The 25,956-nt window shown below is 42.5% G+C and overlaps 1 protein-coding gene across 1 annotated transcript; it reads left to right on the forward strand.

The window, feature by feature from the left end:
* Positions 1-1,312: 1,312 nt before the first annotated feature.
* FYTTD1 (forty-two-three domain containing 1) lies at positions 1,313-25,064 on the forward strand. The gene is made up of 9 exons (XM_037909411.2): positions 1,313-1,738; positions 6,472-6,603; positions 12,228-12,373; positions 14,498-14,610; positions 17,490-17,586; positions 18,737-18,801; positions 19,835-19,909; positions 20,858-20,984; positions 23,000-25,064. The coding sequence occupies exons 1-9, from the start codon at positions 1,492-1,494 to the stop codon at positions 23,093-23,095; spliced, it is 1,098 nt and encodes a 365-aa protein (XP_037765339.2). The 5' UTR covers positions 1,313-1,491; the 3' UTR covers positions 23,096-25,064.
* The last annotated feature ends 892 nt before the right edge of the window (positions 25,065-25,956 follow it).

Below are 25,956 nucleotides of genomic sequence, written 5' to 3' on the forward strand. Positions count from 1 at the left end.
AAAAACATAACATTATCACTGATAAAGTTTGCAGATGACACTAAAATGGGGGGAGTGGTGAATAATTAAGAGGACTGGTCACTGATTCAGAGTGATCTGGATAGCTTGGTAAACTGGGAGCAAGCAAACAATGTGTATTTTAATATGGTTAAATGTAAATGTATACATCTGGGAATAAAGAATGTAGGCCATACTTATAGACTAGAAGACTCTATCCTGGAAAGCAGTGACTCTGAAAAAGATTTAGAGGTGATAATGGATAATCAGCTGAACATATGAGCCATCAGGGTGATGCTGTGGGCCACAAGAGCTAATGCAGTCTTGGGATGCATAAATAGGGGAATCTCAAGTGGGAGTAGAGAGGTTATTTTACCTCTATATTTGGCAATGGTGTGACAACTGCTGGAATACTCTGTCCAGTACTGGTGCCTACAGTACAGGAAGGACGTTAATAAATTGGAGAGGGTTCAGAGAAGAGCCAAGAGAAGGATTAAAGGATTAGAAAACCTGCCTTGTAGTGATAGAATGAAAGAGTTCAATCTATTTAGCTTAACAAAGAGAAGATTAAGGGGTGACTTAATTACAGTCTATAACCATGTAAATGGGGAACAAGTATTTAAAAATGGGCTCATCAATTTAGCAGGGAAAGGTATAATGTGATCCAGTGGCTGGATGTTGAAGCTGGAGCATGGACTAGAATCCACATACTTTGAGTCCGAGAGTCCTCTAACCTAACCACTAGACAAATGCCTATTTTCATGATAATAATTAATATTTAATTAATGATTCATTAGTTTAGCAAGATTAATAAACCTTGATAGAGAGCAATGAGGATATATAATATTTGCATGCACACAGAGGTAGGTATATATAGAAGTGCACTGGGTTATTTAGGTTTCAGAGTAACAGCCGTGTTAGTCTGTATTCGCAAAAAGAAAAGGAGTACTTGTGGCACCTTAGAGACTAACCAATTTATTTGAGCATGAGCTTTCGTGAGCTACAGCTCACTTCATCGGATGCATGCTGTGGAAATCGCACAAGACATTTTATACACAGACACCATGAAACAATGCCTCCTCCCACCCCACTCTCCTGCTGGTTATTTAGCTGTGTGTTAGGGTACTTAATTGGCCACACAAGGATATTTGCACCCGAGTATTTAGTTGGGATCAGACTGGAGCAAGGGCACATGGTATTTGGGCAGTTTAATGACATGTGGGAGTAGTTGCACTGAAGCAAGGAGATCTTTAGTTGCATGCAAAGGCGTGTGCTTGGATTGGCGGTATTTAATCATTCAGGGGGCATTTGCACAGGGTCTTTAGTCGTATGCGAGGGTGTTTACACATGGGCCCCTTGGGAAGTCACTAGCCTACTTTGGGTTGGCATTCTCCTCCTGACCCGTAGGGGGCGTACTGAGGCTGAGACCTCAGGTCTTTCCCGGAGGAAACTAGAACTCATGCGCAGACCCCCCCCCCCCCCGCGAATTATTGAATGCGCACGCGCACGCGCCCGTCTAATCGCGCGAGCGCCAGCCAGCCGCAGCTCCGGCTGCGGGGTCGGATGTTACCGCGCGTGCGCAGAGTGGGCGGCCGTTGTCTCAGTCAGGGACGGGAGGCGGCTCTCAGCTCGGCCATGAACGGGTTCCGTGTCGGGGCGACCCCTTTGGGCTTCTCCGCGGCGGCGGCCGCGGCCCGGAGCGGCAGCAGCGAGAGCCTGGAGAAGATCGACATGTCGCTGGGTGAGGAGAGCCGCGGGCCGGGCCGCCTCGGCCCCTCCCGAGGCCGCCGCCTTTGGGGCGCGGGCCGGGGCTGGGGGGCGGGGAGTCGTTCGGACCGAACCATGTGTGACGGGGGAGGGGACGCGGACCGGACAGCGTGTGACTGGCACGGACCCGACCACGGACAGGGGCGGGGGGGCACACTGGGCCGGGCTCGCTCGGTGAGCGGGTCCAAGGCGGGTTGGGGGGTGCGGTTGGGCCTTGTCCCTCGAGTCCCTCCCTGCTTCATGGAAAGGGGGCAGCTCCTGAGCCCACTTCCCCTGTGGGGGTGGGGAGCCGGTGGCTCAGCCCCGCTGGCCTCGGGTGGGACCCATTGCACAGCGGCTGGGGACCTGGGGGTCCCACTCAGGCCCATTGGCTCAAGGGGGGGGAGGCAGCCTTCCCCCAAGGGAGGAAGGCTGGTCCGGCATGCCCTGCAAAGGAAAATATTCAGGGAGGGGGACTAGGCCCAGTGCAGTGAGCCAGGCTTGTGCCCCCTTTTTTGTTATTATATAAAGGCCTGTTTTTTCCCCCCCCATAGAAAGTGTCATAAATATAAAGGGAAGGGTAACCCCCTTTCTGTATACAGTGCTAAAAAATCTCTCCTGGCCAGAGGCCACATCCTGTTACCTGTAGAGGGTTAAGAAGCTCAGCTAACTTGGCTGGCACCTGACCTTAAGGACCAATAAGGGAATAAGATACTCTCAAATCTTGGGGGGGAGGCTTTTGTTTGTGCTCTTTGTTTACGTGGTTGCTCTCTCTTGGGACTGAGAAAGGCCAGACAAATCCATCTTCTCTAACCCATCCTAATCCAAGTCTCCAATATTGCAACCACGAGAAATAAGCCAGGTAAGGCAGATTAGTTTATCTTTTGTTTTATGTGAATTTTCCCTGTCTTAAGAGGGAGGTTTATTCCTGTTTTCTGTAACTTTAAGGTTTTCCCCAGAGGGGGATCCTCTGTGTTTTGAATCTGAATACCCTGTAAAGAATTTTCCATCCTGATTTTACAGAGATGATTTTTACCTTTAAAAAAAAAAAAAAAAACACCCCTTCTTTTAAGAACCTGATTGATTTTTCCATTGTTCCAAGATCCAGGGGTTTGGGTCTTTGATGATTTTGTAAGCAATTGGTTAGGATATTATTCTCAAACCTCCCCAGGAAAGGGGGTGTGTAGGGTGTGGGGGGATGTTTTGGGAGAAGACCTCTCCAAGTGGTCTCTTTCCCTGTTCTTTGTTTAAAACGCTTGGTGGTGGCAGCATATTGTTCAAGGACAAGGCAAAGTTTGTACCTTGGGGAAGTTTTTAACCTAAGCTGGGAAGAATAAGGTTAGGGGGTCTTTCATGCTGGTCCCCACATCTGTACCCTAAAGTTCAGAGTGGGGAAGGAGCCCTGACAGAAGGAAAGTTGCTGTTTGGATCTCTCACCTTAGCAATGGCCAGCCTTGCCTATTTTTGATGCTTGACCCATTGGCAGAGCCTCAGAAATACAGGTGAACTCACCATTGAAGTGGTCAGGGTATTCAGGCTTTAGCAAAGTGAGCTTTTTTCTTCTTCTTAAGGAGACTTTGGATTTAATTGGGGTTAACCAAAACAGCTGAGTTTAAGCACTCTGCCTAAAAGAATTCATATCTTTTCTCACTTCAGTTTTACTTTGAATCTGTGATGTCTTAATCCTGTTAGTTATCCAACCATCAAGTTTCCCAAAATTCTGGGGAGAAGAAGACCTGACTTGTTTTATGTAAATGAGATTTTCTTTGGGGGCGGGGACGACAACTTCATGTTGCCTTTATGAATATGAAGATGCAAAAAAACTTCTTTGCGGGTCACCTTAAAATATGAGGGTGGCTACAACTTGCCCATTTTTATTGCACATAAAGTGGGCTTTGCCAAGTGACTAACCCAGTCCTTCATTTGGGCGAAACTTATAAAACACTGGTTCAGGGCTCCCTTAAAGGTAGGAATGTGGGAGGATAGGGGGTTGATTTTTGTGTATAGTGTTTTATGATACACACTGATTCTGGGGAGATATGTATTTTGGTTGCCTAGTTTGTTTCATTCTGGTCTCACTTTAATGTTTTCTCTTTGGGTCCAGTTTTTTATCTGGTAATGATTTACTATGCGTGTGTCAATAGCAATAGTTTACAGAGAACTGCTAATGTGCCATCATGGGGTGGCACCTTGTTTGGAAATTATTCTCCTCATATTTTCCCTAGTCTCATGTTTAGTTTGTTACTGGGGTAATTTACATGAAAAGAGAATCATTCATTCCAATTGTCCCTCACCTAAAGGCATGTAATCTGTTGTAGGGTTGGCAGGATCATGGATTATATGAAATCCCATATTTGTCATGGTGTCAGAAAAGTTGTTAATTGTCTCTGCTCCAACACCAATAAAGCTTAAAACCCTTTCTGATGCTCGCATATTATGCTGCTACTGATCTGAGGCTGGGTTTTTAGTTTGGTAATTTATTTTGATTATTCCTCTGAACCATCTGCAATTTTTAATCTTTGCTCAGTCTCCCTCACTAATGAAGGCAGATTAATCTGATCATGGTCATTCTCTTATTTTTAAATGTATCTCCAAAGTGCACTGTTAGGGAATTCACATCCTTCTCTGTAGCAACAAATGGTCGTATTGTAAGAATCAAGCTTACTTTTAAGCATGATGGAAGACAAAATTAGTTTTTTTTTCCTAAATTGATTTTATTTTTTCCGAAGGAAGTCGGTGGAACAGATTGGTAAGTGTAAAGAGTTAACACATTGCAAGAAACCATTCAAAATGAAGTGGCCAATTAACATGTCTGCAGTCATAGGATGAAGGAGAGTTAGTGGATTAGAGATTATTGTAATGAGACACAAACCCCATGTCTCTGTTGAAGGCCAGGTCTGTCCCGAGGGCTAATCTACACTAGAAGCACTACATCCTTGGGCATAATAACTCTGCCTCTGTGAGAGGTGGTAACTGTTCTCCCGCCAACGTACTGCTGTACACAACAGGACTTAGGTTGATATAACTGACATCACTCAGGGGGTGGCTTTTTCACACTCCTGAGCAATGTACATTATATCGATATGAGCAGTAGTGTAGACAAGCCCTTAAAATGCTGTATTGGTGCAGTTGTAGTGCTTAAGTGAAGACACTTCTACACTGACAGGAGAGAGCTCTCCTGTCGGTGAGGTTAATCTACCTCCTCGAGAGGCGGTAGCTCTGATGGGAGGAGCTTTCCCATCGACATAGCGCTGTCTACACAGAGGAGTTAATGTCGGTATAACTATGTTCTTCAGAGGTGTGGATTTTTCACACCCTGAGCAATGTAGTTTACTGACAGGTCTGTAGTGTAGACCTGGCCTGAGCCTTGGTGTGGAGGTGTGGAGCGACATAGTTATACCGACCTAACCCTGGTGTAGACAGGGCTTCTGTTGACATAGCTACTGCCTCTTGCGGAGGTGGAGTACCACAAACGGGCGAAGCTCTCCCATTGGCATAGGCAGCATCTTCACTAACCGCTGGAATGGTGCAGCTGCCCCACTGCAGTGCTGTAAGTACAGACAAGGACTGAGTTCATGATTCTTGATGAAGAGCTCTATGGAGCTCTAAAGCTTGTGTCTTGGACCAATTTCTGTTGGTGAAATAAGATATTATTTCACCTGCTTAGTCTATGTGTTTTCAAAGATATTCTTGAGTTGTCAGTTGTTCTGCAGTCTAATATGTTGTCTTTTTTTTAAACTTTAAATTTCCTAAAGTGATGTGGTAGGTGGGTCATCTGCTTTAAAATGTGTTTAAAATGGACTAAATAAATGTTTGGAAGCTTAAAATTCCCGTGCTAACTGTGCTGCTTTGTAAGAATGTCATAGTATCTTGTCTTTTTTCTGATTAAATATTGTAACATGTAGCATAAAATATATAGACCAGGCAGTATTATAGAAATAATATTTCTGGAACATTGGTATTTTCTGACTTTGTGTGATTGATTATACTGTGTTCCCGGACACTTCATTTGAAACAGATTTTTTTTTGAGAAGTAGATTTTTCTGGTTCCTCCATACAGTTAGCCCAAAAATGCTATGCTTGACCTATTTCCAGCTGTTAAAATTATCTACAGAACTTGGGTTACTTTAATAGCTTCCGCAAATAGCCACAATATATGTATATATAAATGTATTCTGCAAAACATTGTATAATGAGGCTATTGTTTTAGGAGAAAGTTTAATTTAAATTATTCAAACGGTAGCATGAGAGTAATGCTGTAAAGCCCAGAGTAAGGCTTTTTGAATATTGTTGCCATTAAAAAAATGGAAAAAGTGAAGATTTCATATATCTATGCTGAATACAGTAGTGCAACTTGACTGTAATAGTAACTTATCAATGTAAAAAATTGTACAATGCAGAAAAACTGGTGCCACTCACTGGGCACTACTAACTGCTGACTCTTTACTGGATAGCTTAATGTTCATTATTGGTCTTAGAGAACCTAATGCAAGAGAGATACTAGAAAGAATAGTGAGTGGCAGGTGACATCCCCACAAATAAATCTGAAGGGCCAAATAAGTAGCCCTGGCTCCATCTTTACTCTCCCATTGAGAATTATTCCTAAAAGACTGACCCTGGGAGTGTGCCTGAGTAAGGGCTATAGGGATTAACTGAAAGCACCTAAGATTTTATTGCTACTTAAAATACTTAAGTCTAAAGTGTATCATAAAACCTTTATTTTTACAGATGATATAATTAAATTGAATAAGAAAGAAGAGAGAAAGCAGTACTCCCCCAAAATGAACAGAAGGCTTCAACAGAATGGAACTCGACAGTTCAGGATGAGGGGGACCAGGTGGGGAATCCAACAGCAGACAGGTATGTACTTTACAAAAATACAACACAGTTCTCATAATTACTGTGCGGTGAAATGTCACCTACTAAGTAAAGCCATGTAGCAACATTTTTTGGACTTTATGAAAAAGTATGGGTTGACTTAATAGTTCACTCAGTCTCTTCCAAATGCTGTCATGTGTGGAGTTTAAATTTATAATTCAGCTCTAGTTTGTGATCCGCTTAAAAAAGTTTTCTGTGTCAGTGCTTCCATGTGGGCTCAGTGTTTAGGTTTCTATGGAAAAAAGGAGCAGTGGCTGTATTGCACTCCTTCCATGAGTCAGAGAGTCTTGCTCTTTGCTCGGCTTTCTCCTGGAAGTTGTATGGACAGTATATTGTGAACTACATCCCTCTAACCCTCTTCTGAGGAGTGGGAGAGAGGGATATCACAATGATCAGGGTTTGTAGGTGGAGAAACCAGGAGTCCTTGCCAATCCCTAACACTTTCTGTAAACCAGAACCAAACTGTTACATTAATTAAGTTGTATCTACCTATCAGACCTTTCACAAAGGCAACTGCTATCTACATATCTTGCATTTCAGTACCCTACTCCAGTCTGTGACACTGCCTCTATGCAGCAAGCCTGCAAAGTGAGACTTAGTGAAATCTGAGTTCTTTACTCTCCAGAATGCACAAAAGGACGGATCAGAGTGCTTGAGAGAGAAGCTGCTCCAGCTCCTCCTTTGTTCACAAGATCTTGCCATGTCTCACTTTGCAGGTCCACAGTGTTACAGTGGACTAGAGATGTAGGGAAAGAGGGCAGTGAAGAGGAGGTAAGGTGTACAGTTTAAAATTTTAAGTCTACATTGTTATCTAATTCTGTTAAAGATTTCATTGGTAGTGATGAATGTTTCCAGTAGACTGTATTCAGATGCTCCTGAGGCATTACCTAGATTTTAGGTGGCTAACTAGGCATGTGGCTGTGACACTGGTGGTTTGAAAGGTAACTATTTGTACCTTCTTAGCATTGTGGATAATGGAAGCTATACAAAGTTAAACTGTCTAATTCTAATGAAATAATAAGCTTTTGATTGATGATGCACCAAAGCGAATTATGAGGCATTTAAAAATTTCACTTGCATTTTTTCATTTTGTAGCAAGTAATTTAACTTAAGCTCGCAGCTGTCTCTTAGGGATACAGTGGAATTTTAGTAAGAAACAAAAGGAGACAATTGTTAATACAAAAATGTTTGATTTGTTACTTAAGTATGTATAGTGTGTGAGTAATGGGTTATGTGTTTTAGTCCCAAAACATAGGCTTTGTAGGAAAACCAAACCTAACTCATAAAATTGATCATCAGTTTAAAATAAATTTTGTTTGGAAATCTTTAAAAATGCACCTCTGCTGTGTTTGTAGCCCAAATATTAGAATAAAGTGCATGAGAAGGAGTAAGTATCTTTGCCTGGAAATTGATCATAAATATACTAGCCTCCTTTCACTGACCAAGCTGTGCTAAATGAAAAAGTTAACAGCAAACATGAAAATTAGAACAGAAAATATTACAAGTATCTTAAATGGCACTTAGTAATGCAGATTGGAATTTTAAATACAGTTATGTTGACAGTCCCGTAGTCTCTTGGGGAACTGCTCTCTTTGGCTTGTATTCACTATTACTAGAGCTGGCTTAAAAAAAGCAAATGTCACAAAACTTTTTCAGATTTGAAATCTGTCTCTCTCAAAAAAAATCAGCTCTAACTGTTCTTTCCTGCACAACTAAACAGGATCACCTCTAGTGGGGAAATGAGCCCTACTCATTTCACATGGATGCTTTTTAAGGCTCTGAACAGTTCTTCTCCAAAGCATATCAACAGCTACTCATTTATTGACTCATTGTTCAGGCATTGATGCACTGTTGCCATTCACTGATCTTGTTTTGGGGGTCTTTATTCCCAGAATATTAAATATCATATCTCTGCCTTGATAGAGCAATAATTGTTTTTAATTCATCTTTATTGACACTGTTAAATTGAAGCAGCAGCGCCACTGTCCTGTCTTGGGGTGTGAGTGCACCCCCACAGATGTCAGGCCTTGAGCCTATCTCTCCCGGGGTGGAATTGTGCAATTCTCTCACTCTTAGGTTAGAATCTGGGTTACGGCCCCTTGGATACCAACCAAGACTACTTCAGTGGGTCCAAATTTGGGAGCGTGGGACAGCAGCTGATCAAAGTGTCTCACAAACAACTTCTTCAAAACAATGCATTTATTCTTCCACCCAAAGGTACAAAGTGCACAGGGCTGCAATACAAAACAAGAGTCCTACACACATTTCCTTAAACTTAATCTCTCTATCCAGAACTCAGGCAGGTCCGGCTTACTCCCCATTTCTGAATTGGGAGAAACACACTTCCTGCTTACGTTATACTCTTTCTGTCTCTGAATGAGTCTTCCCAGCCTGTTCGCTTTTTCACTGACACACTAGTTAGCCTCTCTGGCCATTCACTGAACTGTCTGTCTGTGTATCTTTCAGCTTCTATAAGGGTTTAATTTACTCTTTGATGTTAGGCTCAGTTTTGGAAAGGGCAAAACCATTGTTATGTCAACACACCTTTGAAGCTGTATACCTGAGGCTCTTCTTTGTCTCATTGTATTACTTTTCTTGCTTGGCTCTTTAACAAATGTTTTACAGGTTCCTTTGATTTAACTCTCTGCATTCAGACAGTTAATTGAATTGAACAGTGAAATCAAATCACACAATATATAAAAAAAAATTAGACCTTATTCTCATTTGTCACATCTGGTTCTTGGGTATTTCTCATTGCCTAGGTCCTTTGAAACCAAAATAGGAACGTATTGACTAAACATTTTCTTACTGTGAATTCCTTAGTAACTTGAATCTAATTCCTTTTTTGCTATGCTCTGCTGCAGCTTCTATGGCCTTTACTGTACTTTTTTACCCCTAATACAAGGTATTTTACACATTTGTAAAAGTTAGCATGGATGCTCCCCCATACGTCTGTTTCAGGCCTCAGGTTTTTTACTAGGGTAGCCTGGATCAAATGTGTAAGGAGTGTTCACTGTGTACTTTAGAAATGTGTTTAAATATCTTGAATTAGAGATATGTGTGTGGGGAAAATATAGTGAAGAAAAGCCTCATATGAAATGTTGCCAAGTGCCGATATTCCATGTCCAGTGTTGTACTTAATACATCAGGCAAAGTTGATCTCCAAAGCTGTATCAGATGCAATAATCAACAATATAATTAGTGCTCAAATTGAAAATGATTGTGAAATGCAAGTTTTGAGATGAGTAGGACAGTTCATACATCCCAGACCTGCTATTTCAAGCTGGCAGACTAAGAAGAGCTGCTGCATTGATTATACTCACTTCACTTTTTCAAAGTGATCTTCACAACCATGAGGACTGGAAACTTTAAATGAAATCTTAAGTTCTGGAGCATAATTCTGAGGCAAGGGGTGGATACTGCAGTAAACTGGAACTGTGGAATCATGGAATACATGGAACCTGGTGAATGATGCTGCAGCAGATCCTTTGCTATTCATGGGCAGAATAGCAGAAATGAGCTTCTGGAGGTCTTTTAATGTGCTGTCAAGCTTCTTCAGAAGGACATCAAGGATAGAGGAGCAAGAGATTGGGGGTGGGGGGTGAGCAGAAGAAGTTAGTGGAAGACAGTCTAAAAAATCTTCACCCATTTTTTTTTGCTTTCCATACCATTTCTAATAGGAAGGAAGTCACTTTGAGACAATCCTCCATGCCTTGGTCAGATGTAACTACAGTACTTTAGTAGCTCACGAAAGCTTATGCTCAAATAAATTTGTTAGTCTCTAAGGTGCAACAAGTACTCCTTTTCTTTTTGCGGATACAGACAGACTAACACAGTTGCTACTCTGAAACCTACAGTACTTGAGGTGTTGCTGACCTAAAATGAAGGGATCTACCTCTGGTTTCTAATGTCCAGTCCATTATATACTGAAAAATCTGTCCTTGAACATGTTTATAACAGTCTGTGTGTTTCCCTTCAAAACAGAGCAAAAACATGGTTTGTTCATTACTGTAGAAGGGAGACCAACTTGTGTTCTCAAATCCTATTAATCTTGGTCTTTGCAGGGTGTAATGCTATTTAGGAATATGGTTAAAATGTGGTTCTGTCTCACTTATAGCACAAAACCAAATTGTTAGAATCCTGCTGTGGAGCCCGCTGTTGCAGCTGGGCCCTCCAGGATGGTAGATGTTGTCAGTGTAGATCGCACCTGAGTGTAATTCCTGTTATATAAGCTGGGACTTTCCAAACTGTTGTTGCTTGCTGTATGATCAGAAAGTTGAAATAAAAATATGCCATTTTGTGCTGTTTGGCTATGGTCTGATATAGTTACTGTTTATAGACCTGGATGGGGTGCTGCTGGTTCCCTGGAACTCTGCACCCAACAGTGGAATCTTCATCCTACAACACTGTTTCTGGACAAATGCCATAGAGTAGGAGTAGTCTTTTTTTTGTCAAGGTCCAAATTTCTTGGTCAAGGTATAGTCAAGTTCCAGACTCCAGAGAAGAAAATAATTCTAAAAAATCACAATAATGATAAGTAAAAAGATTGCAGGGTCCATTCAAAAGCATCTGGCAGTCCGGATTTGGCCTATTGACTGTCTCTGCCATAGAGTTTTCAACACACTGGATCAATGAAGTGCAGGAAAACTGCATGGTCCATATTGGGAGTTGGTTCAGTTATCTTCTTGGTTTAAGGCCAACCTTGAACTGACTTATGTGATGTAGCATCATTATCTGTAACATGAGGCTAATAGCTTTTGCTTTAAGACAGAGGTTCCCCAACTCTTTTGTTGTGTCCTCTTCAGAGATTGATGTCCCATGCATGTCTCCCTCTTTTTAAGTAATGGTACAATAGGGGGTGGGGGTACTCACCATGTAGCAGTTAAGGAAGCCTTCCATTCTCTGTAGTGGTCAGGTGGCCTTGGCTGCCAGGACCTGGCTCCCTGCCTGTCCCCCTTCCCCCTGTGCAGGGAAGCAAATGAGGCCACACTGAAGGGCCGGGGTCAGGAGGGGAAGAGAAGGCTGCAGCCCATGAGTACTGCCCATCCCTCCACCAGACTCAGTACCCTACTGCCCCTGGCCCTTCAGCATGGTCCTGTCTGCTTCCCCTGCACAGGCTCTATCCATTAGGGGACGTGGATGGGGCTCTGTGCCCTGAGGCTGTGCTGAAGGGCTGGGGCCAGTAGGGGTCTCTGTCTGTCAGGGAAAGGGCAGTATTCCCAGGGTGCAGCGTGCAGCCCCCCACTCAGAGTCCGTGTCTGCCTCCCCAGAAGAGGAGGGTGACTGCCACTTCGTGGCTGCAGCAGGGGGGAAGCAAGATGGGCAGGGAGCCTGATCCTGGCTAGACAATCTGCATAGAACCCCACCCACTTGTTCAGCATGGCCCCATCTGTTCAGCGTGGCCCCATCAGGTCCTCATGCCCCCCCCCCCCGATAACCTTGTTGTACCCCCTTAGGGCAGCATGCCCCACACTTTGAAAACGTCTGTTTCACAGCTTACATTGTAACTGAGCAGCTAGCAGTCACTGAATATCATGTGCCCAAGGCTGTAGGCTATGGTGTCTCTTTCTGAAACAGTTTAGTAGTGCTTCTTTTTTCCACTGTAGGTTTCAGTAGGAACCGTTTGGGACGCAGAAGGAGGGCAACAGGGAAGAAGCGTCCCTATGGAGTTATAACTGGCTTGGCAGCGAGGAAAGTGCTAGGTTCACGTGGAGGGATTAGTCCTCTGAACAGACAACCACTTAGTGAGAAGGTAGGAATATAATTTTTGTACCTTGTATAACTGTCCGTGCTTGGCAATGGGAGAGTTATTCCTAAAGTAAGAAGTGAATAATTAGTGTGACAAGCAGACTGTAAAAGATTCAGAATGACTAGTTTTTAAAATATCTAAATGTATTTATAGTACAATGGTAACACAAGTATCTGGTAAAACACATCTGTGTTAAATTAGGTATTGCAAATCTTGTCATAGTAACATGTCCAAGACCAGTTCTTTGAAAGATTTACTAGACCTGAATGCATTTATACTGTTACAACAATGTTTCTAGCCCTTAACATTACATTAAAATAGCCTAAGTCTGAATACTATCTAGCTTTTCCCTCACCCTGCTCCAGATCTGACTTGAGTTTAGAGCTATAATCCCAAACACTTAAAGCCAGAATATAATGCTTTGTATCATATGAAGTGAAGGCATTTTGGAATAATCATATCTGAAGTGATTAAAATCCTAGAACAAGTATAGGTGGGGGAGTAACAAAAGTAATCAGAATGTGACTGTTTAACCTCTGCTTACTTGTGATGTGCAAACGTTAAGAACAGAAAAAAACTGACATATGAAACCTGAGATTCTCTCTACAATGGCATACAGAACTTGTATCTAGTTCTGGTAGTCCATGAGGTAGCAGACTCTAAATCTGTTACTGATTGCTTAGTCTAGCAGAAATAGTCTGGCACAGGTCCAGGACTGAATATACCAAGTCTTTGACAAATGTAGTAGATTTTTTTTTTTTTTTTTTAAACTTAACAGCAAGGTTCTAATTTTGAGTTGACTTAGGCCAGGCAGTGTGCTCGTCTCATGTGGCAAGTATGCTAGAATATGGAATTCATCAAAATTGTGGAAGTGATTCTTGACATCACAGTGGATGGTGATATTCTTAAGGATTCAGGCAGGAGGAGCAGCAAGCTAATTATAAGAGGAAGGGAAGTGTTTTACACATGGAGAATCAACACTAAGGAAAGTATGGTTGAATTGATGTGACATCTTCTAACAAAGTTGGCTGAAACCATGGTGACTCTTTAAGGATCCCAGAACTGCTTGTAGTGTATATTTTCAGAGGTATACAAGTTATGCTTAAGTATATTCTCCGAATTACAACTTGTAACAAGGTCTTGGACAGATGGTCAAATTTAGATTATGACTGCTTTTTTTGGTGAGGGAGGGCTTGGAGGAAGGGAATAAGTAATCTTGATAACAGAGGTAATTCTCTTGATGGTGTAAATCTGTCCATCAGCTTCAGTGAAGTAATCCATGAGACATTTAGATCAGTGGTTTTCAAAGTTTGGGAATGCATGGCACTGGGTCGCCTTGCTCAGCACCCAGGGACCCTGGTGGCCATCCAGTAAAAACTAGTAGTCCCTATCTGTTCTGACACTGCGCTGTGCCCCAGAAGCGGCCAGCAGCAGGTCCAGCTTGTAGGCAGGGGGGCCACGGGGCTCCGCGCACTGCTCCTGCCCCAAGCACCGGCTCCACACTCCCAGCCAATGGGAGCTGTGGGGGCGGTGCCTGCAGGTGAGAGCTGCGTGGAGCTGCTTGCGCATCTCCATCTAGGAGCCGGACCTGCTGCTGGCCGCTTTTGGGGTGCAGTTTGGTCCACGGTGCCAGGACAGGTGGGAAGTCTGCCTCTTTGCCTTTGACCAGGAGCCAACGGAGGTAACCCTGCGCCCCAGTCCCCTCCACCAGTCCTGAGCCCCCCCACCCCGAAACCCAGAGCCCCCTCCTGCACCCCCAACCCCCTCATCCCCGGCCCCACCCCAGAGCCTGCACCCCCAGCCCGGAGCCCTGACTCTCTCCTGCATTTCTGCCCCAGCCCAGAGACCCCTCCCACACCGTGAATCCCTCATACCTGGCCCCACCCTGCAGTCCTCACCCCCACACCCTAACCCTCTGCCCCAGCCCTGAGCCCCCTCCCACAACCCAAACCCCTCATTCCCAGCTCCATTGGGTCACAGGCATCAACAATTTTCTTCAACTGGGTCGTCAGAAAGAGTTTGAAAACCACTGATTTAGATTGATATCATTAACTTTGAATGAGTTGTGAAAGGGCACCATCTAAATAACTATTACTTGGATATTTAATTCTTTTTTTATTTTTAAAGAACACACAGCGAAACTACCCAGTCTTGAAAAGGAAAATGACCCTTCAGAGGCCTTTTGAATTGCAGAGAAAACAAATGCCAGCTCTCAGGAGGCCTGTCCCATTAAACAGGAGGTGAGATTTCTAACTGCTGTTTTGAGATGCCTTTTCCAGCTCATCCCTTCGATAATGATGAGGAGTTCTGTTTCTGGCAGTGCTGACTTGGGACCAAGAGAGCTAAGACTGGCAGCAGTAGTAGGATAGAGTCTTGTACAGTTAGTAGCCCTCATGCAGTACCCTGATTTGTGTGCCCTGATGATGGGATCAGTTGCTTCCTGGAACTGTTAGGGAGCAGCTCTCTTCACTTACACTTGGTACTTACCTCCATTTAACATGCATGTAGCTCAAGTGTTCCAGCTCTATAAAAATGGTTAATACATGGAATCTTAGGTTCAGGTAACTTTTAAAAGTGACGCATCTTATTTAAGCCACTTAGCTCTCACTGTAAGACCCTTTACGGGATCTACTACCATTTTTGGTTTCATGAAAACTATAGTGTGCTTTGTTTGCTCTGAAATTATTCCAATGTACTGTGTTAAACTGCAGATAAGTGTGGCTTATGCTTCCTTTTAAAAACCGTTTACCACACAAGGCAATATTGTGCATACTAAATATTAAACCTTGTCCCATAGCTACTGGTGTGAATCCCATTAATTGTCTGGCTCACTTAAGACATTAAGAATGGCCATACTGGGTCAGAGTAATGGTCTATCTAGCCCAGTACCCTGTCTTCTGACAGTGACCAGTGCCAGGGGCTTTAGAGGGAATGAACAGAGCAGGGCAATTGAGTGATTCATCCCTCGTTGTCCAGTCCCAGCTCCTGGCAGTCAGAGGTTTAGGGACACCTGGAACACTTATTGTTTCACCTTTTGAATACTATGTTTAAAATTGTAGACTTTCCATTGAGACTAGGGCCTTCTAGTGTAAAGGCTGCAAGAGAGTAAGTAACTTGCAGCATAAAATGTATGTTGTGTAGTCTCACTCTGTTGTGAGTCAAATGACTTGGGGGTTTGTCCATCCAACTCTTGTATGTGGACAGGGATTCTCTGGTTTCGGCCAACATAAACCAGGTACTTCTACTGTCCTGTTCAAGTGGAAATGTTAAATATGTGGACTGTGCAGTCATGAGATGCATAAGGCTAAATTTTTGTTTTAGGGTAGAATATTTCTCAGACTACTTTCTATTTCTATCCAAATATTGGATGTATCACACACTTCATTAGAGGGCTGGGCTGGTTTCACCTAAGGAAATCAACCTAATCTTTGTTCGTCAATTGATTTCCTTCCTCCCCTTCCATATCGCCCCATTTTGTTCAGGAGTACGTAACTTAGTAGATGTTCTTGGAGGTCTCCAGATTTTCATCATTAAAAAAACAAAAAATCTGCTACTGTCTTCCAAAATGGTTTTGGCAATTAGAGCATAATAACTTGGTAAAACAACTTTCACAATTTTGTTATCACTCATCTCTAGCTTAAAAATAGGCAGTTTTCTCTATAGAGGGCAGAGCTAAATTAAAAGATTGACTTATATTGGTATACTAATCTCTCAAGGAACACCATTTAAACAGGACACATTGCAGAGAGGCACAAGACCGGAGAGCTAGGAATGCTTGATTTGATACCAGTTTAGACAGATTTGTGTAGATTTTGGCAAGCCACTTAACCTCTTTGCACTGAATCTCCGTTTTCCCCTACCTAATTATCAGGTTTTGGAAGGATTAATATTTGCAAAGTACTGTATATGGTGTGTTGCTTGCTGTTACAAGCAAGGTAGCCAAGCAAGTGTGGGACCCAGGGTTAGTCCCTGCCCATCCCCCCATGGGAGAGGTAACTTACCCTCATTTTGATGCTGTGACCAAAGCAACGAGTTTGCTGTCTACCTGCTAATCGTCTACAGGGTGCATTCGCCAACCATCCTTGCTACCATGTTGTCACAGACTCACAGGACCCATGCTCTCTTGGCTCCGTACAGTCTCTGGGAGGAACCTCCTTCAGTGTGACAGCCCTCCTTGGGGGGGTCACATTCTCGGGGGGTTAAGCCTTAGGCACTGCCTCCTCCTGGAACCACACCTCTGAGCCTTCAGCACACCTGTCTCTCTCTGTGAGCCTCTCTGAGTCCATTCACTTTGGACCTGTTGGGGGGCCTCCACACCCAGAGGGAGCAATGCAACCCTGGGAGAAAAGGGGGAAGTCAGTTGTCAGCAGAGGAAAAACTGATGCCTAGATTTACGGACACAGAGACGCGGGAGTACGCAGCTTTGAGCAGAACAGATGGGCTCTCCCAAATCAACTCTGAGATATGGGGATAAGCTGGATGTCCCTGAGCTATGAATAGAAAGGTTAAGCATAGGTAAGGAGGCATGCATCTAGGACTTTCATTGTTAGCCCATTTTCCTAAATACCTTTTGAGGAATGAATAAATAATGCTTTATTTTGAAGACGCTGTTTCTGTGCTCATGCAAAGGTTCCTGAAGAGAGAAACTCTTACAGGTGTCGAACCTAAGTTACCCCTGTGTCATTAACATGCTTGGGAACCAGGGGGACTGTAGGCCAGAGATCCAGTCTGAGTGTGTTTGGACTGGGCGGTTCCATTCAAAATGAGGTGCAGGAAGCCAGGCCTGTCACCTGAAGGGAGCACCTGAGAGAGAGACTAAAAAGTGGTCTGAGGTGCGGTTTTCCCTGTAGCCGTGACAACTCCATGTGTCTTTTAAAAGAAAAATGTAGATTTAATAAACCCGCTCTATCCCATTTAAATATTTAGTTGGGATAAACAAAGTTGAAAGGCTCAGTCTCTAAATGAAGCTAGGGTGTGACTTTTCTTAGAGATGCATTGGGGAATATGAGACTTTTGCTTCTTTACTCCATTTTCTACAGTATTCTATTTTTCTCTAAAAATTGGCTGTCCATAGACGTTTTTGATAATGATATTGGTTTTATTTTGTAAAATGTTACAGGAGTAATATACCATCCACTTTTGCCAGAATTGGAAATAAACTAAACCAGCAGAAAGACATGCGTCAAGCAACTTTCCTCTTCAGGAGGGGGCTGAAGGTACAGTAAAAATTTTCTTAAATAAAATAAATACTGTGCACTAGATTCTAAAATGAATGTAATTTTCTTCCTCAGCTCCCCATTTGATGGATCAGACTATCTAGATCAACTCTGAATAAACTCATTTGATGTGTTTTCTTTGGTCTCTGAAAAGACAACACTTCAAGTGGTCTTGGAACCATATATTTACCATTCCAGGAACAACCTGGTCCTATCTTGAGTTAAAGATTTCTTGTAGAGCAGTATGTGAGTCTTTCTGTATCCCAAAAACAGCTGAATCATTCTGAGGTGCATGGAATTGGGGTGTGTATTTCAGGATAGTGGCAAGCTTGCAGCTGCTTCTTGAAGGTAAATTGTTTAAAGCTATGTATGGGCTTTTAAAGTTGCCTTTAGTTGAAGGATGGAAAGCAGTAAGCTTCAGAATTGAAGATTTGTTTAGCCTTAAATCATGAATTGATATAGATTTATATGGTTTAACCATAAATATGTATAACCATCAGCCTCATAAGTAACAGTCAAATAACTAAGAATGTAAAGAGAAGTGGTTTTTACGTTTTTTCTTTATATGTTTGAGCCCTAACTGCAACTGACACTGCATGGGTACACATGAGCGCCACTTACTTCAGTGGGGTTCTGCACAGATGCAGGGGTCAATGTGGAGTCACTTGCTTTAGTGAGGATTTTTCAGACTGCAGCAGGGGAGATTAAAAAACACAATCCGAATGTGATAAAACTGCAGACTGGTAGGGGGATTCAGTGACATTAGATACAGAATCTCTTATAGTAAGTTTTTCACCACATCCTAGTTTGTGAATCTCTCTCCTCTATTCCAACCCTGTGTGTGGGTAAGCTTCCACCCTGTCTGGTCCTTATGACTCTGGATAGAATCTCTCTCCTCCGTGTCTTGCCTTTTGGGTTTCGTTTTTTGGCAAATATCTTTATTTTAATCCCTTTATAAAAATTGCCTATGCTGTAAGGGAATATGAGTTTCTGGGGCCTAAGGTGACCGTCCGCAGTTGAACAGTTGTAGGTCTGTTTTTGGTATACATCTTATGGATGTGTTCATAGATGCTTGTTTTAAAACCTCACACTGCCAGATCAGGAAGTGTAACAGTATTCAAATCCTGTACCCATCTTTCTGTGTTTTCAGGTGCAGGCACAAGTGCAGCCAGTAGAAGAACTTCTGGATAATCAGGCAACAAAGAGAACTCGCCAGTAAGTGTCATATTTCAGCTGAAGAGCTACAGTTAAGGGATTATTCATTCAAACTGCTTTGCTTTAGTCCTGCTGTATCCAGAGTACTCTAACTTGCTCCTGTTGTGGCAACTGGAACCTTCTCTTGTGGGCTTCTGAGTTGAGTAGTGACATGAATTTGGATGATGTACTATGTGTTTGGTGGGAAACAGTTTTTTTCATCCTTTTCTCCCTTCTTCCCGCCTACCTTCCTGCTTTTACAGCAGCTCTTCGTTTAACTGGAAGGATCACTTGCAGAAGATGCTCCCAGGAATGAGGAATCTATTGCCAATTTCAGAGCTACTAAGTAAGCTCTGCTCCCAAGGCTCTATCATTTTAAAACTTTAATTTAGGCTCTATATAGGACAGCAGTTTCTCCCCTCCTGTCGATGTAGCAGCTACTGTACCAAATTTATAAATCCAGAGCCTGTAAAACAGTTTAAAATCAGTGAGACCAGCCATTTTCCAGGCCTACGTGTGAAAAGGAAGATAAGATAGACATGTCTGTGAGGAAAGACGGAATCTCCACTTCCCAGGCTCTTCATGGATAAGCAAAAGGGATTGCTGCAAGCTATAGTAGGAAGAATTAGACAGCTCATATGAGAGCAGCATATGTCACAGAATTTCAGACTCACTGTTGGATTTGATGGACCTACCTGGTCTTATCTGCACTCAATATTTTCAGAAACTTCCACCATTGCTCTAGCAATTATTGAAATGCTAGGGTGGATTATGTGTTGGCACTCTTCACCAATGTCATCTGGAGCTGCTCTGAATAGTTGGACAATTTAGTGGCTTCAAAGGCCTGTGCTCAGTCTGCTAGTGGTCCGTATAGATGTGTAGCTTGTGCCTGGTTGTATGTAGTCTTGATATACCACCTTATACTCTGAAAACTCTAGAGTTCTGACAGACTTTTTTAAAATAGTGGCTAGTCAGGAACGTGCGTTTCATGTGAAGCCCAAATGGTACACTGGAATTTCAGCCTGCATAAGTGATTCCTATGCTTTCAAACTAGATGGCGAACTTCCACCACAAATGGAGGAATTCTGACTGTATCTATTGACAACCCTGGAGCAATCCCATCCCCAGTGTGAGTAGAACATTCCAAACAATCGTCTTCCTTCGTAACTCCAGGTATTGTGTCTGGGCCCAGTGTAGCAAGTTCTCCATACTTACAGCTCCCAGTGGCTTGAATGGGAGTTCTGTCTGTGGAAGCTTTGCAAGATCAGGCCCTTTCTGTTTCTCAATCTGTGTTCAGATAATGTGTAATTGTTGGAATGCACTTTGAGGTTCCTCAGTTAGGAGCTTGGTGTGGGCTTAAATTGAAAAGTTTTTGTGGCAGGTTAGAATTACTAAGTGGATAAACTTTCACCTACACCTTCTACCCCATCATAACTAGGCTGAGTTCCCCTTCCCTCACCAAGTCTTGAATGACTGAACGTCCAGGAATTGGTACTTGAATCCTCCCTAGTTTGTAGAGATAACCATAGAATTGAGTTTGAGTCAGACAGACATTCTTGTGTTCCTTTTTGTAAATTGGACAAGACAGCTGTATATTAAGATTCTTAGTGTTCAGCTTCAGAACTCTGAGCAAACCTTGGATCAGAGGTACCTATCCTCAAAAGGGAACTGCACCAGCCTTGCTCTTTATAGCTAAATCTTGTAAAATTGACAGTAAAGAATCACTATATATCAATAGTGCTAGAGGTTTAAAATAAATATGCAAATATTTAATTTTAAAATACTGGCTCTCTTCCTCTTCCCTCCCTGCTTTTTAGCCCATTTAATCTGCGGATAGATAGTTTTCAGTGACATGATGAATGGTTATACTCTGCCTCCTTGAAATCAAACATTCCCAACTATCCAGTCAGTGTTTCAACCATATTCTAATAATTCTTCCTTCTGTTGCGGTATTGGCAGTTTACTTGGAGGTGTGGTCTCCTGTCTTTTCATAGTACATCTTTGTAGACAGTAACACCTGATTATTGTTACATCAACCTTTATTCAATGTGCCATTTTAAAAATAGTCTTCTTTCAGTTCCCAGAAGCCACGGTTAACTCGTATTCCTATGCCCCCATTTCTAATGAACAAGGAGCAACCAGAAGAGAAGAAGATTCCCAAAGGAGTTACTTTGCAGTTTGATATCAACAGTGTTGGAAAACAGGTAAAAGCTGTTTCCTAACCCTTACTTGGCGTGATTCAAATATTATAAATAAAAGAGGTGTGGGGCTCCTTGTTAATAGACTTGTCTCGGGCTAAAGTAGGAGACTTGTAGTTAGGCTTATTGATTCTGCTTTCAGTTTTGGCATTAGTTTGCTGTGTAACTCTGGACAAGTACCTAACCTCCGTGGTGCTACTATTAAAAAATCTGTTATGCGTATCTACCTCCCATAGGATTTAAAGCTTAATAGTTGTGTAGCACTGTGATGTTCCTGGATGAAGGGCACTATATTCCTAAATTGAGAAGACGACAGGGAACACCCCCCCACCCCCCGGTCATGTCTTCTGCACAGCACAGATGGCTGAATCTGATTAATTCAACTTCAGATGAGGATTGAAAACAGTGACTCTTCAAAAACTTTTTTGCATATGTATAAAATTGAAGAAAATCTCCTTGGGAATTTAGTTATTGTTTTTTGTTTATGTGCAGTGCCATGGCTCCTGAGTCTACAGCAGAGGTGGGCAAACTACGGCCCGCGGGCCACATCCGGCCCATGGGACCATCTTGCCTGGCCCTTGAGCTCCCGGCCGGGGAGGCTAGCCCCCAGCCCCTTCCCTGCTGTCTCCCCTACCCTGCAGCCTCAGCTCGCTGTGCCGCCAGCGCTTTGGCGGCATGGCTGGCTCTGGCCGGGTGGCACAACTGCCAGACATGCTGCTCTGAGCGGCATGGTAAGGGGGCAGGGAGTTCCGGGGAGTAGTCAGGGGACAGGGAGCAAGGGGCGGATGGGGTGGAGGTTCTGGGGTCGGGGGCGGTCAGGGGACGGGGAACAGGGGGAGGTTGGATAGGTGTGGGAGTCCCTGGGGGCCTGTCGGGGGCAGGGGTGTGGATAGACGTCAGGGGACAGGGAGAAGAGAGGGTTGGATAGGGGGTAGGGTCCTGGGGGGGGGGGGGGGGGGGGCGGTTAGGGGCAGGAGGTCCCGCGAGGGGGCAGTCAGAGGACAAGGAGCAGGGGGGGTTGGATGAGTGAGGGATTCTGAGGGGGGAAATGGGAAGGGGTGGATGGGGGCAGGGGCCAGGCTGTTTGGGGAGGCACAGCCTTCCCTACCCAGCTTTCCATACAGTTTTGGAACCCCGATGTGGCCCTCAGGCGAAAAAGTTTGCCCACCCCGGTCTACAGAGTGGAGCACATCAAAATCTGACATTTTGGGAAAACAAAATTGTGCCATTTTATGGTTTAAGAATTTGGGCTTTTTGTATCTAACAAATTTGCCAGACTGAATTACATCACTCTACAGTTATGCAACAGCTGTGTCTTAAGTGAAAAGGAAAACTAAATAAGGGGTGGGGGGTGAGGAATGACATTGAGAATATCAGGAAATACAAAAGTACAAGTTCAGACTGGTGGTAACCCGTCAATGTCACAGGTGGTGAAACTAAAATCATACTGGGACAATACCCCTTAAAAATGTCGTTGTTGTGTTGTATGACTTTCAGTGATTCCAGATCAAATCTTGCTTTGTGGGAATTATCACATGTAATGAATATTGCAAGTGTTCTTGTGAACAAAGTGCAATAAGTGAATTGTTAGCTAGAATAGAATCCAGTTTGCTCTCTCAACTGTGTGGAGTCTGAAAACAGGAGTGTAAAATAGTAAAAACCTGTATTAGTCACTGAAGTTGGCAGATATAATTTAATATGTATGGAGAACAGATCTGTGTAGTAAAAGTTCTGTTTTCAGCTTTACTGACCTGCATTAATGTTCTTGAATCTCATATAAATAGAGTTAATATATTCTACTCATCTTTTTTTAAATAAATACTGCAAAAGAAGGAAAACAAGATAAGTTAATCTTCAGTATGTATTTCCATACAAGCCTTAGATGCCTGTTTCAGTATGGATGAAAAAAATCTGATGGAGCAGAACTAGGCAGGGGTGATACTCATTGTCCTAACTTTGGTATTGTAACAGATCAGTCTGATATTTTGCAAGCTCTATTATGAAATGATTTTGTTTTACAGACTGGAATGACTTTGAATGAGCGCTTTGGGATCCTCAAGGAACAAAGAACAGCCCTGTCTCAGAACAAAGGAAGCCGTTTTGTAACAGTGGGTTAGAGGCTGTGGAAAGGACACATATATAAAGACTCCACCGATCTGAAAAACTGGGATGAAAGTGGTCAGAAGAGTATAGCATACGTCACTGAAGTTCTCCTGACTTTTTGTTAGGATGCTGACACAACTAAATATCCTTATTGATTTTACTTTTAATAGTAAAAAGACACAATGACCTAGGCAAAAATGGGGCAACTGATCTGCTTGGTAAGTGGTGTTGTGTTCTGATCTGAACAGATTTTGTGTAACCCCAGCTGGTGGTCAAGGCAATAGACTTATTTCAGTTCCCCTCACAGCCCAAGTACAAATGGCAGGCAAAAGTTAACTATTTTTGTTAGTGACATTCAGTATCTGCTCCTCAAATCCTGCTATAGTGAAGATTGTGTCAACATTTCCATTACAAACCTCTGTTTTCAGAGGGGCAGAGAGTCTGCCAGAAAGCTTCCCTCCAGATTGCAGTTTGGCATAAAGCCTGAGTGTGAGTATTTCTGTTCAAGACATAGCCGCCTCCTTTTCTTTCTTAAGGGTTTGGTTGTAATTCTTTGTGCTTTTGACACAAGTTTTTTTTTTCCCCTTGGAGATTAAATTTTTTGCATCCTCATTTGAAAAAGTAAAACTACTGTCAGAGAGGCCGGGTACTTAACAGGCATGAAGACTATACTACTCGTCCTTAAAAGTGGTCCCTCCAAGTCAGGGTTGGGCAATGTGGGAGAAGCTTGTACTGCAGCTGTTCATATTGTATCTGCCTCCTCAGTAAATGGAACTTTCTCTTGCATTTTGTTTAAACTCTACCCTTCTGTTCCTTTGTTAGGTTTTCACAAATTTAATGCAATATTTTTGTTTGGTGTCCCTTTTATAAGGGCAAATACTGACTTTCATATAAGAAAGGGTAACAAGCTTGGTTTCCTAACCCTCCCAGACTCTGGATTTTAATGTCATATACCTTGCCCCTAAATGTTAATCAGTCTTTTAAGAAGTAGCCACACAGATAAACTATCAAATGGCACCTGTTTGTATATACCAAAGAGAAATCCAGGATTAGCCTGATCTGAAATAAAGTCAAATATCTTGACTGCAATCGAAGCTGGGGAAAAATTGCTGGGAGAAGAGGCCTACATTTTGCAGAGACTTAAGCACATGCTCAACTTTATGTACATGAGTAATTCCACTAGCTTCAATGAGACTGCTAGCATGCGTAAAAGCTAGGCATGTGCATAATTATCTGTAGGATGATGGCCAAATTGGAGCATCCTCATTGTGCATTCACACCCTTAAGGGAAACAAAGCACCTGTTCAAAATTGTACAGGTAAAATTACCTTTAATTCCATAAACTAGTGGATTTTCAACTGTTTCATAGCAATGGGACTTAGGTATAGCCAGATAAAAGGAATTGTTGGCTTGCTGCATCCACAAATGTCTATGGTGCAAAGTAGTTTTAATACTCTTGCTTGGAAAACTATGGATTCAATTTTTTTAAACGTGGTTTCTTTGCACTTTTTCTGAAATTCCGAGTAAACATGTTGTTTACCCAAGAGTTTAACATTGAGAGCATTTGACAGTGGAAGGGCTTTCTTTCATGTAGCAGTTTTAAAGTCAAAATACATCCTTGACACTGTTCAGTACTTAACCCTTTATTTTTAACTTTGAAAACGTACCTAGCAAAAATTTAATTAAACTTCATGAATGTTAAGGTTTTTTAAATTACCAGTAGAAATTTTGTTGAAAAAAGTCCTTCTGTTAGAATTTAGGTAATGTGGTATTAGTCATCCTGTTTCAGTGCATACATTTCCTGTGTACCAGGATACAACAAAGATGCAAAACATTGATGCAATGCATCATGAAAAGCTAGTTTGTATTTAATGAGAAAGATGGCTTTACACTGTACCTTTTGATATTTTTTTGGAGAAGTTACTACATTTGGATCTATTCTGAAGCTTGTTGGTTTTTTAAAATAAAATGTTACAGGTTTCACATTTTGTGCCTGCTTATAAACCTTTGGCCAGTACATTGATAAATTATGCAGATTTTGAATATCACACAAAGGAGAATTCAGTACTGTTACCTGTAGCTCTTAAATGTTTCAAGAAACATACAGAAGGTTAACATAAAGAAATCTGCACTCTTGAGTCAGCCTACGTCCTGAGCTGTCACAAGCACTTCTTGCTGCTGTATGGTATGAACTCTGAATTTCATTTGATGAATGTTAATTAAAACTGACATTTCTGAGCCTTCTATTAGCAAGTACTGTCTACCTGAAAAGTGATGTAGTCTGTGACACACTGCCAGTTGAAGATCCATCTGCACATAAACCACTTTTCATGTTGCTTTAGTATCATTCACTCACTAATCAGAAGATAAACTTTAATCTAAACCAGTATTACAGGATCAGCATGTTTGTCCCTGACAGATTCCCATTCAGTCTCAAATGAGGTCACTTTTCAGTGAGATGCCAGCAAGAGCTTAGATTTGCAGTAAAACTGCCACTTCTAATTCCTGCTGTAGACAAAACATAGCCTTTAGATAGGGTTGATAAAATTTCAATTGTAGTGAGTACTTGGCAGGCCCCTGGATTATCTAAATTCCCTGCTTTTCCATTACCAGCTAAGGCCTGAATGATGAGCTTGCTCAGATATTATCTGAGGAGACACATGCATTGGCTTTTATTGCAAAGTAGCATATCTGTCCTTCCTGAAAGATCAAGGTGAGCTCTTGGGCAGACATCTCAAATTATAGTGATGAAATGAGTCATTTATTTTTGACTTGTGACTGGGATAGACCTTAAAGGAAAAAGTGTTTTAAAGGGTTGCCACTTATCCCTAGTTCATAAAGAAACACACCTTATTCACATTCAGAATTCCCACCA

Source organism: Chelonia mydas, chromosome 9 (genome assembly GCF_015237465.2).
Source record: "Chelonia mydas isolate rCheMyd1 chromosome 9, rCheMyd1.pri.v2, whole genome shotgun sequence".
Lineage (NCBI taxonomy): Eukaryota > Metazoa > Chordata > Testudines > Cheloniidae > Chelonia > Chelonia mydas.

Bases quoted from the DNA above. Each gene is read 5' to 3' on its own strand.
- FYTTD1 (XM_037909411.2), top strand. From the start codon at position 1,492: ATGCGCACGCGCACGCGCCCGTCTAATCGCGCGAGCGCCAGCCAGCCG. The intron at 18,802-19,834 runs GTAAGTGTCATA...CTTTCAAACTAG, and splicing joins GCAACAAAGAGAACTCGCCA to ATGGCGAACTTCCACCACAA. The intron at 20,985-22,999 runs GTAAAAGCTGTT...TTTGTTTTACAG, and splicing joins TCAACAGTGTTGGAAAACAG to ACTGGAATGACTTTGAATGA.